General features: G+C 67.0%; 1 protein-coding gene across 1 annotated transcript in view; it reads left to right on the top strand.

Annotated features, from left to right (window-relative positions):
• The window catches only part of SNED1 (sushi, nidogen and EGF like domains 1), a 54,076-nt gene that overhangs the window by 30,091 nt on the left and 10,743 nt on the right, over window positions 1–13,242 (top strand). Inside the window, exons 18-27 of the mRNA XM_036025014.1 lie at window positions 403–591; window positions 952–1,065; window positions 1,953–2,066; window positions 2,472–2,765; window positions 3,613–3,796; window positions 5,265–5,377; window positions 6,195–6,476; window positions 7,566–7,710; window positions 7,802–7,884; window positions 9,164–9,256. Of these exons, the coding sequence (XP_035880907.1) occupies window positions 403–591; window positions 952–1,065; window positions 1,953–2,066; window positions 2,472–2,765; window positions 3,613–3,796; window positions 5,265–5,377; window positions 6,195–6,476; window positions 7,566–7,710; window positions 7,802–7,884; window positions 9,164–9,256 (1,611 nt within the window). The remainder of the gene's footprint in view (window positions 1–402; window positions 592–951; window positions 1,066–1,952; window positions 2,067–2,471; window positions 2,766–3,612; window positions 3,797–5,264; window positions 5,378–6,194; window positions 6,477–7,565; window positions 7,711–7,801; window positions 7,885–9,163; window positions 9,257–13,242) is intronic.

The raw sequence follows: 13,242 nt of genomic DNA, 5'->3' as shown, positions 1-13,242 counted from the left end.
CCCCCTACTGTGGTCACCTGCCCCAGCCACTCCTCTCCCTGACTGGGCCCTGCCCGTGTGCCCAGGCCCCTGCTAGCTCTCCCGCCAGCCCAGGGAGATTAGGAGCTCGGCTGGCAAATGCTGACTGACCTCTTCTGCTCCTGCAGACTCTGGCCCGGGGGGCAGACAAGATGGAGCTGGGAGAGGTCAGGTCACACTCCTGATGCCTGGCCGGTGTGCCAAACTGGTGGAGGGAGTGGGGCGTGCCAGGCACACTGTGGGGCAAGCCCTGCCCACCCCTGCCGCCTGGGCTGGGCTCCGAGCCCCAGGGAAGGCCAAGCCCGGATGTCCAGTCAGGGCCCCTGCAGAGCCTGGGCAATGAAGTATGGCAGCCGCTCGGGCGGGGCTTTGTGGGGCTGGCAGTGGAGCAGGCAGGTGCGAGGCAGAGGCCTGGCGGTCGTGGAAGCCTGTGCGGGCCCCTACGGGCCCAAGCAGCCCTGCGTGCTGTCTCTGGGGAGACGGACACGTGCAGATATGGAGGCTCCTGCAGGGACCTCCCAGGGGCCTTTGGGTGGACTCCCTGCAGGCCTCAGGGAGTCCACTGCAGGGCAGGTCGGGGCTGTGCACAGGCGGGTCCCAGGCACCTGGTGCTCACCTGCACTTGGGACACCTCAGACACCCCAGGAAAACCTGTCTTGTACAAGCGCAGGCCCTGGGCCTTCAGAGAGCACAGGGGAGAGGCGGCCCCTGTGGCCCTGCTGGACGGGTCCCCTTGGGGGTAGGGTCCCAGGGCTGAGGAGTGAGGGGCGGGCCGAGTGTCTGCCAAGGGTGAGGGAGACTTCACCCCGCAGGGCCCACGCCACCCCTGCCCGGCCTCTCTCTCCGCCGCCCCTTCCCTTCTTCCCGCTGTCCTCTCCTCCCTCCCCCAGACACCCCCTTGCCGCTCGGGCCCACTCTCTGGGTGTTCCCCAGAGGTGGACGCCTGCGACTCCAGCCCCTGCCAGCACGGAGGCCGGTGCGAGAACGGCGGCGGGGCCTACCTGTGCGTCTGCCCGGAGGGCTCCTTCGGCCACCATTGCGAGACAGGTGGGGGCAGCGCCCGGCGCCCTTCCCTGCCGCCCCTGGACAGCCAGGCCCACTGCAGCCCCAGTCCAAGCAGCCGCCATTCCCCACGCCTGGAACAGCCCCCCATCGGCCTGTGGCAGGGCCTCCTCCCTCCCAGGAGAGGCCTGCCCCGACTGCCCTGACCGCTGATGTGCACCGCCCTCCCCCTCCCTGCCCTGGGGGCTGTTGCCTCAGCCAGACCTCCCCCACTCGTGGTCCTGCCACCCTCCTAGAATGGGCACGTCCTTCGGGGCAGGCGCACCCCTGGCCCCTGCGGGCCTGGCTGGCAGCTGCAGCTGTACAGGGTGGGGGGGGCTCCCAAGGACAAGGCCTGTGCCCCAGGCCTGCCTGGGGACAGGCTCAGGTGGACTGTCGCTGTCCAGGCCCGGGGCGGGCAGGGGCCCCGGAGGACAGGGCAGCAGCTGTGACAGTGATTAGCGACTTGCTGTGTGTTTGCAAGTGTTTCCTGGGGCCGTGCTGGGGACTGCAGGCCCCGCCCTGGTCCAGGGCCTCGGGTCCACAAGGGGCACCCACAGCTGCAGTGCAGGGGGAGGGCATGGGGGGGCCAGCACTGTGTCCCCCCACCCCAGTGCACTGCCCACCAGGGCACCCTGGCTTGGGGCCGTGGCAGGATGGCCTGGCTCGCAGTCCAAAGGCCACACCTGCGGGGCCCCTCTCAGGCCCCGCCCCGCCATCCTGGAGTGTTCCCTCTCCCACCTCCCACCTCTGTCTGGCAGCAGCACTGTGTCCACCCTCAAGCACACACACACAGGAGCCACCTGGTCCCCCAGGAGCAAGGCCCAGGACACACCCCGGGGCGGGGGGCCTGGACACACCCCAGAACTCACTGCTGCTTGCTTCTCCCGCAGTGAGTGACCCCTGCTTCTTCAGCCCCTGTGGGGGCCGTGGCTACTGCCTGGCCAGCAACGGGTCCCACAGCTGTACCTGCAAAGTGGGCTACACGGGCAAGGACTGTGCCAAAGGTGAGGCACGGGGCACCACCATGGTGTGCTGGAGGCTCCCTTCTCTCCTCGGGGGCAGCACATACCCCAGAGGACAGGCCAAGGGCCCAAGGATCCCCCCAGAAGGGCAGAGCGTCTGATCAGTTGCTTATTCAGGCTGTGCCCAAGAAGTAAGGAAGGGCGCATGAGCCCCGGGCAGCCTGAACACGGTCACGCGTGTACACGAGCCCCTCCCAGAGCAAGGGCCAGGAACCAAAATGCAGGAGTCCCCTGCAGCGTCAGGAGCGTGCCCACCAGCAGTGCCCACGTCCACCCCAGGGCAGCCAGGCCCCAGGGTCACCGGGCTGGGCTCCACCTTGGGGGCCGGCGTTTCCGTGGCCGACGGCTGACCACCCCCTCCCCTTGTTCTTGGCCGAAACCCTGAAGAGCTCTTCCCACCAACGGCCCTCAAGGTGGACCGAGTGGAGGAGAGCGGGGTCTCCATCTCCTGGCGCCCACCTGAAGGCCAGGCCGCCAGGCAGATGCTGGACGGGTACGCAGTCACCTACGCCTCCTCCGACGGCTCCTTCCGCCGCACGGACTTTGTGGACCAGAGCCGCTCCTCCCACCAGCTGCGGGCCCTGGCGGCCGGCAGGGCCTACAACATCTCCATCTTCTCGGTCAAACGGAACACCAACCGGAACGACATCAGCAGGCCCGTGGCACTGCTCGCCCACACGCGTGAGTCTGCCCAGGCGCCGTCTGCCCCAGACTCCGGCCAGGCACGAAGGCGGGAGGGGACCAGGCTGGGGGAGGCGGGGGGTGCTCCCTGAGAAGGTGCGGGGTGAGCCAGCCCACACGTGGGGGGCTGGGGGATAGGCTGGGGGATAGGCTGGGTGTCAGGAGGCCACCCTGACACTGCTGCTGCTGCTGCTGCGATGGGAGGGATGTCACAGGGCAGGGCAGTTGGAGGTGGCGGGGTGCCTGGGGATGGTGGAGAGCACTGGGGGACACAGCCTGGGTGGGGAAGGGGGTGCTGCGGGCTCGAAGGAGGAGAGGGCTCATCCGGAGCTTGGCTTCAGGCTGCTCAGTAAGGGGTCTGCTGGGCAAAGGCCCCTGGGAGGAAGAGGCCCCACTCTCCCCGTCAGAATGGGGTCCCCACCAGGACACTAAGGTGGGGCAGGAGAAACCACTGCCCCTAGACTAGGGCGCTGCGGCACCCATCCGGGTTCCCTTGGTCCAGATCTGGCCACACCCAGCCCCTTCCTTGGGTGTGGAGCACCCTCCTGGCCTAGGCAACAGGCCCCACCCCGCCCCGTCAGCCCGAGAGAGACTGGGGAGGGCCAGGTTCATCAGGTGATGGCAGGCACCCTGCCCCCGCCCATGGCCTCGGGTGGAGTTGGCTGACCCGAGCAGTCCCCCAGGCAGGGGCCCGAGCAGTGTCCACCTGACCAGGTCCCCACTGTGGCCAAAGGACCACGCAGCAGGGGTCGGCGGGCCGCTGCCTTGCTTGGCACCTCTCTGACCCCCAGCACACCCCCGGGAGTGAGGAGGTGCTGGTGAGGCTGAGCAACCCTCTGCCCCCCAGGACCCCGCCCTGTCGAGGGCCTTGAGGTCACCAACGTGACGGCCAGCGCCATCTCCGTGCGGTGGGCTCTGCACAGGACCCGCCACGCCACCGTCAGCGGTGTCCGTGTGTCCATCCGCCATCCCGAGGCCCCAGAGGACCAGTCCACCGATGTGGACAGGAGTGTGGACACGTTCACATTTGGGTGAGGGGCTGGCCAGTCTCCCCCTCTCCCTCCCAGCCCTCCTGTCCACCCGGCACCTGGTGTCCACGCCTGGCAGGGCCATCCTCAGCCTCGGGCTCACTCTGCCTCCTCACGGGGCTGCTAGATGGGGGTTAAAGGTCCCAAAAGATCGGGGACACCCTGAAACCGGGGTGGTGTCCTCCTGCCCAGAGCGAGGCAGCCTGGCCCCCTGGGGGCCGGCCCGGTCACTCAGATGGCCTGAGGGGGAGAATGGGCGAGCGATGCGTTCAGACCTTCAGCTGAGCACGCACACTTCTCGTGCCCAGTTACTACAAGTTCATGATCAGGAATACTGAGAACTCAAACGAACTGCTGATTGAAACAGCCCCTTTCACGACCCACACGGGGTCTCGGGCGCAAGGCCCCTTGGGGTCAGGGGCGCGGCGGAGCCCTGGGTCGTTCCGACCCTGCGTGGGCAGGCGGTGCTGGACGACAGAGTGAGGCAGGGCTGGCTGCCAGTGTCCGGGGAGGGGTGGCCCGGCCCCACGGTGCCCCGGGTGCAGGGGCCTGCAGAGCAGACACGGCTGTGGCAGAGGAGACTCCCATCCAGTGACCACCTCCGACGGCAGACGTCCAGGCGGGCTCCGCGGGGCAGCGCGGCAGCGTGCAGCCCGAGCAGTGGGGGGCTGCGGGTGCCACGCGCACGGGGCCCTGGGCACCCTTCGGCCCACACACGCACTGGAACACCTCTAATCTGCAGATTCATCAAGACCGGTTTTCCCCGCTGTGTCTGTTGCCTCCAACTAGATGGTCGTCTGTGCTGGAGATGGGACTCGGGTTCCCTTAGGTGTTGCCGTGACTTTTCTTGATTTGCATCCTGCCCATTCCAAAGAATGATATGACTGTGTCGGGGTCCCCAAGACCACCCCTGGCTCGCTGGGAGGTCTCCCAGGATGCAGCCGAGGCCACACGCACAGCTGACCCATGACAGAGAAACGTCACCGCACACGGGAGGGGAGAGGCCCGCAGGGAGAAGTAGGGGTGTGGCGTGAGTTCCCAGAGCCCCCGCCCCCCGTGGAGCCAGCAGCTGTGATGACACATGTGAGGGGCCCATGGGAGACATGGCGCCCAGGGTTGTGGGGCTGGTCCTGGGCGCCCTCTGCCTGGGGAGGCCCCAGGCCCCAGGAGGAGGCGTGAACCATCCCTTGCAGAAGCATTCGGGGCAGGGAGGCCGCCTGGGAATTCCGGCCGGGGGCCCCTCTGCCGACTGAACACAAGCTTGCACCCCCTCGGCCTCTTGCTGCTCCAGACGGCGGCTTCCCGCCGGGGAGCACCCGGGTCTCGGGCCACAAACCCGCCTTCACAGAGGCCACCGGGGCCATCAGCAGCGGGGCCACCCACAGCCCCGTCACCCCTGCCGTGGAGGAGCCGCAGTCCGGGGCAGGGCTGGCCACGACGCCCGAAACCGTCCTGCCCTCTCCCTCTGCAGGGCCCTGCTGCCTGGAAGGAGGTACACCATCTGGGTGACCGCCCTCAGTGGGCTGGGGGGACAGGAGCACCCCACCGAGAGCCTGGCCTCCGCCCCACTGCGCGTGTGGACCCGTGAGTACACAGTGTGGCCGGGCACGCGGCAGGGCCCTCGGGGGCTCTCCGCCCCAGCCCCACGCCGTCCTGGCCAGAGAGCCCGACACCAGACCCCAGAGCCGCAGCCCTGGCTGCGCGTGCCCACGTGGTGGCGTGCCCAGAGCTCCGCCCCTCCTGCGGGGGCGCCCCTCACGCCCAGTGGCTCTTGAGCTCCTCGCACACGGGGTGGCCGAGCGAAGGGCCAGAGGGGCCTTGGTGAGGATGCCGCGCTGTGCGCTCTGCGGAGCCCCGTGATGTCTCACGGGGAGCAGGCCGGCCCTCACGGCCCCTCCTCCCCAGTTCGTGGGCCGGGGGAGCACCACGCTGTCGATGGTGAACGTGCGAGCCAGGTGGGGGGCGGGGACAAGTAAGTGTCCTGGTGAGAGGAAGGTGTGGTGTGAGCAGGGCCTGGCCGGATGGGGCAGGGGGTCGGCCCAGGCTGAAGTCCTCGCTCAGACCCTGTGTGCTGGGCCTACTCCCCTTACCTGCGTCCCAGGGGAAGGGGTGTGTGGCCAGGCTCAAGCATGTTGGAAGTTTCACACAGGAGGGGGTGCTGACGGGGAGCAGGCTCAGGGCCTTGCAGGGTGCTGGTGGGCGGCACTGTGGGGGTGGCTCTCAGGGCAGGAGGAGGTGCTGCAGGCCCCCCCAGTCCTTCAGGACCACAGCGACGTCTACAGTAACTAAATCTGGCTTCAAATGAGGCTTCGGCGGTCTGTGTCAGGTCTTTAAACTGTGTCCTGGGCCTGCAACCCCATCAGTCCCCTTCACCCCGCTCCCCTCTCTGTGCCTCTTCTAGGGCCTCCGCCGCCAGCAAACCTGACCGCCGCCCGAGTCACGGCCACCTCTGCCCACATGGTCTGGGACGCCCCCGCTCCGGACACTCCCCTGGAGGCATACGTCATCAACGTGACTACCAGCCAGAGCACCAAGAGCCGCTACATCCCCAACGGGAGGCTGGTCTCCTACACGGTGCGGGACCTGCTGCCCGGGCGGCGGCACCAGCTCTCGGTGACGGCCGTGCAGGGCACGGAGGGCGGCGAGCTGCACAGCGAGCCCGCACACCTGTACATCATCACCTGTGAGTGCAGGGCTGCAGGCCCAGGGTGGCTGTGTGGGCCACCCGTTCCCCAAGACCCTCACCTAGCACGACCACACTGTCCACGGGCCCTCAGAGAGGCGGCCTAGACCAGGCCGAGTTACCACGGGAGAGCGCGTGTGTGAAAAGCAGTGGGTTCACACGGTTGGTGCTGGGCCAGCACAGCAGGACTCGGAAAAGGCACATTTTGCTCCCCACCTTGCGCCGTCCACCCCTACGGGCCCAGACGGGCTGAGCAGTGGTCGCAGGGCACCCCTGAAAACAGGTGCCAAGAACACACAGCAGGGAGGGGCCCGGGGAGCAGCCTTGCAGCTGGGCCGAGCACGAGGGGTTGCTGGATGCAGCAGGGGAGAGGCCAGGACAGGCGCAGAAAGGGGATGCAGCTCGGGAGCGGGAAGGCCCCAAAGGGCCATACGGAGGATGCGGGCCCGTCCCCAAATGCACAGAGGCCCTCAGGCCCCACTGGGCCCTGCAGGGCCCTGCTCATGCTTTAAAGCCTCCTCGAGGCGCTGCGGGAGGCAGTGTGTCTGAGCAGGCAGCCTGCCCGGAGCGTCGGACCCAGCTCCCCTCCAGGTGCACCCGCCGGGGCAGCAGGGCGGGCCGGCCCTCTGCGAGCTGGCCAGATGAGGGGGAGCTCCCAGGGGGGAGGGGACTGAATCAAGTTCTTAGGGGACACGGGTAGGTGACAAGAACCCACAGAGCAGCCACACCATTACTCTCAGGGCAAGTGTGGGGTGGGGCCTCCGCCAAGGGAGCCCAGTGGGTGGAGTCCTGGCCCCGCCCTGAAGGTGGAGAACCCGGGCGGGGGGGTGGGGGGTTTAGGGGGAGCCAGGTCCAGCCCCTCAACACAGCCCAGCAGTGTCTGCTCCCCAGCAGGGACGCTGTGGTCCCTACTTGGGGGCGGTGGGTTCCAGGGCTTCTCAGCGACGAAGACGCCACTGGCCACAGGGACAGTCTGGTCCCCTCAGCTCTCTGGCGCTGGAGAAGTGGGGCGGGGTGAGGCAAAGGGAAGCCCCAGACCCGCCTTACGTGGCCAACACCCCCCTCCATGTCACCCGCTGCCGCCCTCAGCCCCGAGGGACAGTGCTGACCGACGCTGGCAACGGGAAGGACTCCACCCGCGGGTGCTCAGAAACAGACCAGCCCCTGGGCGCCTGCCAGAGCTGCGTCTGCTCAACGACCGAGGGGCCCCCGAAACGCCCACCCAGGCGCCCAGGTACCCACCTCCGCCATCGGCACCCCCGGGGTCACCTGGTACGGCCCCAGGCACAGAGCTCTGCGTGCTGACCTGGTGACTTTGCCAGCAGGTTCTCGGAGCTCGTGGACAGCAGAGGACGAGTGAGCGCCCAGCTCAGTGGCTCCCCTGGCCAGTCAGTCCCCGCGAGACCACGTGAGTGCCTCGGTCAGCCCTGGTGGCCTCACTGCCACCCGCCTGGCCCCAGCCTGGGATGGCACCAGAGGCTCTGGGCCAGGGGGACGGCACCAGAGTCGGGGCCCCCGGAGTCAGGGGGCTTTCCCGAGACAGCCGTGCGGGTGAGGGTGAGGGTGCGGGCTGGTGGCTGCACACGTGACACGGTGACAGTGGGTGTGTCAGAAGCTCCACAGGCCAGGCCCGGACCTGAGCGTTGCTGGAGAGCTAGACAGGAGGGCGTGCCCAGGTCTGAGGTACTGCCGCTCAGAGTGGCCCTCGGACCAACCCCGCCTGGCAGTAGGACTCCACCGACAAGGAGCAGGTGACAGGCACGCACATCGTGGTCCCAGGAGCTCACGGCCTATCACATTGAGGTCATGACCCAGGTTGGGAGCAGAGCCTTTGGGTTTAAGTCCTGCAGCACCCACTGCGCCTCTCTACCCAGCCCAGAGGCACAGGGTGTGAGTGACAGGCCCAGACGCCCTGGCCCCTCACGCCTACCATAGCAGGGCCCCCCACTTGGCAATCCAGATGGGGGAGGCCCACAGGCCCCCCAGGCCACGCCCTCAGCACCTAACCATCCCGCCCTCAGAGATAAGGCAGACGACCTCACCACTACCCAGTGAGAAGTCTCCACCCACGCCGGCGTTCCCAGGCAGGGGAACAGAGTGTGCCAGGGAGTGATGAGGGCGGGCAGGGTGTCCGAGGTCTGTGGTGACCGGGACAGAGGGGGGGTGCAGGCAGGGACCTGCAGAGATGACTTGCAGCAAGAGGTGGCCAAGTGTGCAGATACGAGGTGGGAGGAGGGATGATTGCCCCCAGGAAGCCGAGGGCGGCCGGGGAAGAGAGGAGAGGAGAGTTGGAGGATGCTTGGGAGGCTGAGGCCAGGAGGTCAGACAGGGGATCGAGCCCTGCCTCAGGCCACGGGGGCCTTCACTGAGGAGCCTCAGCTGGGGCGGCAGTGGGAGCCGGCCCCGCAGAGTGAGTGCGGGGCTGCCAGAGCGGAGGGCTGGGCCTGGGGGAAAGCAGGTCCCACGGGAAACGGTGCCAGCCCGTGGGTTCTGTGCCCAAGCTGGGGAGCCAGCAGGTAAGTGAGCATCCTGCTCCATCACACGGGGCTCCCACCAGGGACAGCCCTTCCCCCCGCCCCTGCCCCCGCCCCCGGGAGAGAAGCAGCTCAGGAAGGCCGCCCAGGGACGGTCCTGGGCGGGAGGCAGCAGGCTGTGTGGTCAGCACTGCGGGTCCCGGTTCCTCCTAGAGCCCACGGTGCCGCTGCAGCTGGACGACGCCCTCGAGCAGGCCAGCCTGGCCCCCCAGCTCCCCGAACGCGACAGCGACAAGGACGTGGGAAGTAAGTCGGCAGGAACGGACTTCCAGGGCTGAACACCCCGAGCGGGAGCGGGAGTGGGAGTGGGAGGCACAGGGCTCAGCCCAGGGGCAGGCAGAAGCCCCAGCCAGCAGAGGAGGCGCTGGCACCCTGTCCTGCTACCGACCAGCTGCCCAGACCTGCCCCCCGACCCCGGCCACCCCTCGGAGGAGCATGCAGAGCAGCAGGGCAGGAACCAGTGGGGCGGGGAGTGCTGCGAAGGGCCAGCGGGGCCCCTGCCTGCAGTGGGCCCAGTCTCCCCAGCGCGCCCCCACCCTCCCGCGGGAGAGTCCTGGCTGGCGTAGCCCTGCAGGCGTCACCACAGGCAGGTCTCCTTGGACAGCACAGACCAGGCCCCTTTCTCCCTCTGCTCTGCTCTAACCCTCAGGGCTGTGTTTCCCTAGGGACAGTCCTCCCAGGGCCCAGCGGCCTTCCACTGGGTTAGCCGCGGGCTGAGACTGGGCTCACCCGCCCACTGGGCCTGCAGAAGGCAGAGTCCTCAGGAGCGGGCAGCCAAGCGCCCAGGATGCCCCCTTTGAGGGTGCAGGTCACTACAGGCCGGCTGCCAGCCCCTGGGACACTGTGCGCTCACGGTACTGGCACCACAGTGTGCACCTGCCCACGGTGATGCCACAGGGCGGGTGAGACCCGAGGCGCCGTCAGCCACACGACTCCAAGAGGGCCGGTTTGCAGTGAGGCCGAGGAGGCCGGGGGCGCCAGTCACAGAGCAGTGAGGGGCCGCCGCTGGCTGGTGTTTCCCCCCGGGGTGGCCTGTCAGCTGGTTTGCATCATGAAACTCAGGGGCTTCAGGGAGGGGAACCGCTTCCTGGGTCCCAGGCATCACTGCCACCTGCGGTGCTGGCCGACGCCAGGCGTGCGTGCTCCGGGGTGGCCACGGCGGGGCTCGATTGTGGCGGTAACAGGAAAACATCCGTAGGGCTGCAGGTGTGCACGGTCAGCGGTCCACCCTGGGCTCCAGTCTCCACCCCAGTCCAGGCCGGGCCGGGCCGGGCTGCGCTTCCATCCGGTTGTTCAGTCAGGGACCGGTGCTGGATCAATGTCCTGTCGACCGGAACCTGAGCCCATGTCCGCGTCCCCGAGCCAGGCCGTGTCAGCGGTGGAGGCGGGAGGTGGCGTCACAGGGGAGCCTCTGGCTGGGGGCCATTTCAGACTCCCGCTCGGCCAGGCGCCCTGCGGGCGGCCGGGGCTGCCACAGGCGGCTGTGGCCCGTTCACTGTCACCGCTGGGCGGACACTCCGTGCAATGGAGACCCCCCGAGGCTGGGCCGCCCTCTGCCTGGAGGGCACGCAGGCGGCCGGGTGTTCTCAGCGGCGCCTCCCTGGTGCTCGGCCCGTGTCCTCCAGCCCGTGTGAGGGAGCGGCAGGGCCAACTGCAGGGACGGCTCCACTGCTTTCTGCGAGGGAGCTCTCCGCTTGCAGCCCCTCTGGCGGGCATCAGGACGATGGGTCCCCAGCCTCGCCAGGGCCTGCTGGCGCCAGGCTTGCGGGCTGTGCTGGTGGCACGGGCGTGAAGTGCACCTGCTGGGGTGGTTTGCACTGGCATGCCGTAGTCAAGTGTCGCCCCTGGTCCCAGCCAGGGGCTCTGGACTCACCCGTCCTTTCCAGGGCTCTGCCGTCACTGCGCCCACACCGACGGCTTCACAGCGGTCTCTCCGGTAGGGCGTGCCGTCCCGCAGGGCCAGGCCTCTCGCTTGGACCTTTGGTGTCTTGGCTGTGCCCAGCCCTTTGCCAAAGTGTGCGATCAGCCCGTCAGCTTCACAGAGTGCTGGCTGGGACTGGATTTGGCCAAACCCCTGAGTCCCCGAGTGCCTGGACACGCTCTCCCTGGCTCTTTTATTTTATCCCGTGGGCACAAAACTCAGGGTTCAAGTCCCCCTCCTCCCAGTGTGTCACGTACTAGTCCGTGGTCACCTCCTGTCTGTGCTGCTGTCACTGGTGTCAATCTCATTCTTGTTGCCTTGTAGGATGAGCTGCTCCTTCTCTCTAGAAGCTGCTAGACTTTTCTTTCTCAAGGAAAGGAGGATCCCAGAGAGCCCCAGTCACCCTGAAAGCACAGTTAAGGCTCTGATGAGGAGAAGAGGAAGGTTCCCAAGCTTGTCACCTGCCTCAGGGATGTGGAGGGAGCACCGAGGCTCCTCAGATCCTCCCCTGTAGGGTTTTGGGCGGCCGGGGCCTTGTCCCCCAACACCGGCACAGGCGGGCAAGCTCTGTAACCTACTCTCACACGGGAGCGGCCCCTGCCCCACCCCCACGCCAGCCAGCCTTCCCCCGATTGTACGTATTTCACGGTGTGTGTACCACCACCCCGTCAGGACTGAGGGGGCTACTGTGCGGGCTGAGGCTGTGGCGACGGCGGCGCTCTGGTAAAACCCTGCTGTGTGGACTGCAGGCTCAGGGCCGCTGCCCACGAGCAGCAGGGCCATCGGCCGTGTCTCTGCAGCCTGGTATTCCAAGTGCAGGGGTAAGGACGGCTGACAGGGCTCACACGGCCACAAAATGTCTCTGGATAGTTGTCATGTATAGTGTCTCGAGTCCATGTGGAGTTGGAAGGGATCCGGGAGAGCAAACACAATCCTATAGAAGCAGAGGGCTTGTACACCTCACTTAGAAACTCACCATGAAGCAGCGGTCACCAGGCCAGGGTGTCCGTGGTGCAAGCAAGCATTTGCAGTCAGCGGGACAGGCGTGCCGTCAGCGGCCGCCGGCCTTTCTCAGCCATTTCTCAGCCAGGGTGCCCAGGCCTCTCGGCGGGGAAAGAAGAGCCTTCGGACGAAGGGAGCTGGGGCAGCCGGGCGTCCGCACACAGACAGAGGGAGCTGAACCCCTGCCTCACGTCCCACAGAACAGCAATCACGATGGCTCGGAGACCTAAATGTAAGAGCTAGCCCTACAAAACTCTTAGAAAAAATACAGGGTAAAGAGTGACGACCTTGGATTTGGCAAGGGAGCCTCAGCTGTGACACCAGAGTGTGAGCAGCAACGGTAAAAGGCGGCCTGGACTCATCGACGTTTGGAAGTGCTTCGAAGGAGGTGGAGAGACGGCCCACGGACCGGGGGGGGGGGGGGACGTCTGCAAGTCGTGTCGGAAGACGTGTCAGAAGTCGTGTCGGAAGACGCGCAGTCCCCACAGTCTGGGAAACACAGCTAGTGGTGAGCGGACCGACGGCTCGAGGAGGGGGCCAGGCTCCGAGTAGACGCTTCGCCCAGGGAGACACACAACGGCCAACAAGCCCAAGAAAAGGTGTGGACACCCTCTGTCACGGGAGCTCCCCGAGAGCCGCCAGGACGGCTGCAGTAAACAGATGGACGATGCGGAGGGGGTCAGGGACACTGCCGTGACCATCGACGTGCAGCCACTTCGGGAAGGAAGCCTGGCCGTTCCTCAGGGAATTAAATGTCGATTCACCATATGACCCAGCAGCTCCACTCCTGCAGGGCTGTGCACCCAGGAGAAACCAACACACATGTCCACAGGAGGACTTACACACAAACGCCACCCACAGCACGGTTCACAATCACCAAAGGCCAGAAATGACCCCGTGTCCGTCAACCGACGGATGATGAACAGGATGTGGTCCATCCACACAACGGAACGTGCTGACCAGAGAAGGAGGGAGTTAGTGTCACGCTGAGACACACGGGAAGCTCGAGAGCGCTGAGCTAGGCGAAAGCAGCCCGTCACGAAGACCGCCAGCAGTGTGATTCCTTCAGACCCAAGTCCAGAACGGGCGGCGTGCAGACGGGAAGCAGACCGGTGGGGGCGAGGGGGCACGGGGGAGACGGCGCACAGGCGTGGGCTTCCCTGCTGAGCTGGGGGAGGTGCTCGGTGCTCTGAGACTGACTGTTGTGATGGGCGCACGCCCACGCCGCACCAAAGAACAGTGGACGGCACGCTTCAATGGGTCCGTCGTGCGGTGTACAAATTACATCTCAGTGAAGCTGTTTTAAAAA

Source organism: Phyllostomus discolor, chromosome 4, assembly GCF_004126475.2.
Source record: "Phyllostomus discolor isolate MPI-MPIP mPhyDis1 chromosome 4, mPhyDis1.pri.v3, whole genome shotgun sequence".
NCBI lineage: Eukaryota > Metazoa > Chordata > Mammalia > Chiroptera > Phyllostomidae > Phyllostomus > Phyllostomus discolor.
Note: the sequence above shows the minus strand (reverse complement) of the source record. Positions and strands in the feature narration are given on the sequence as shown.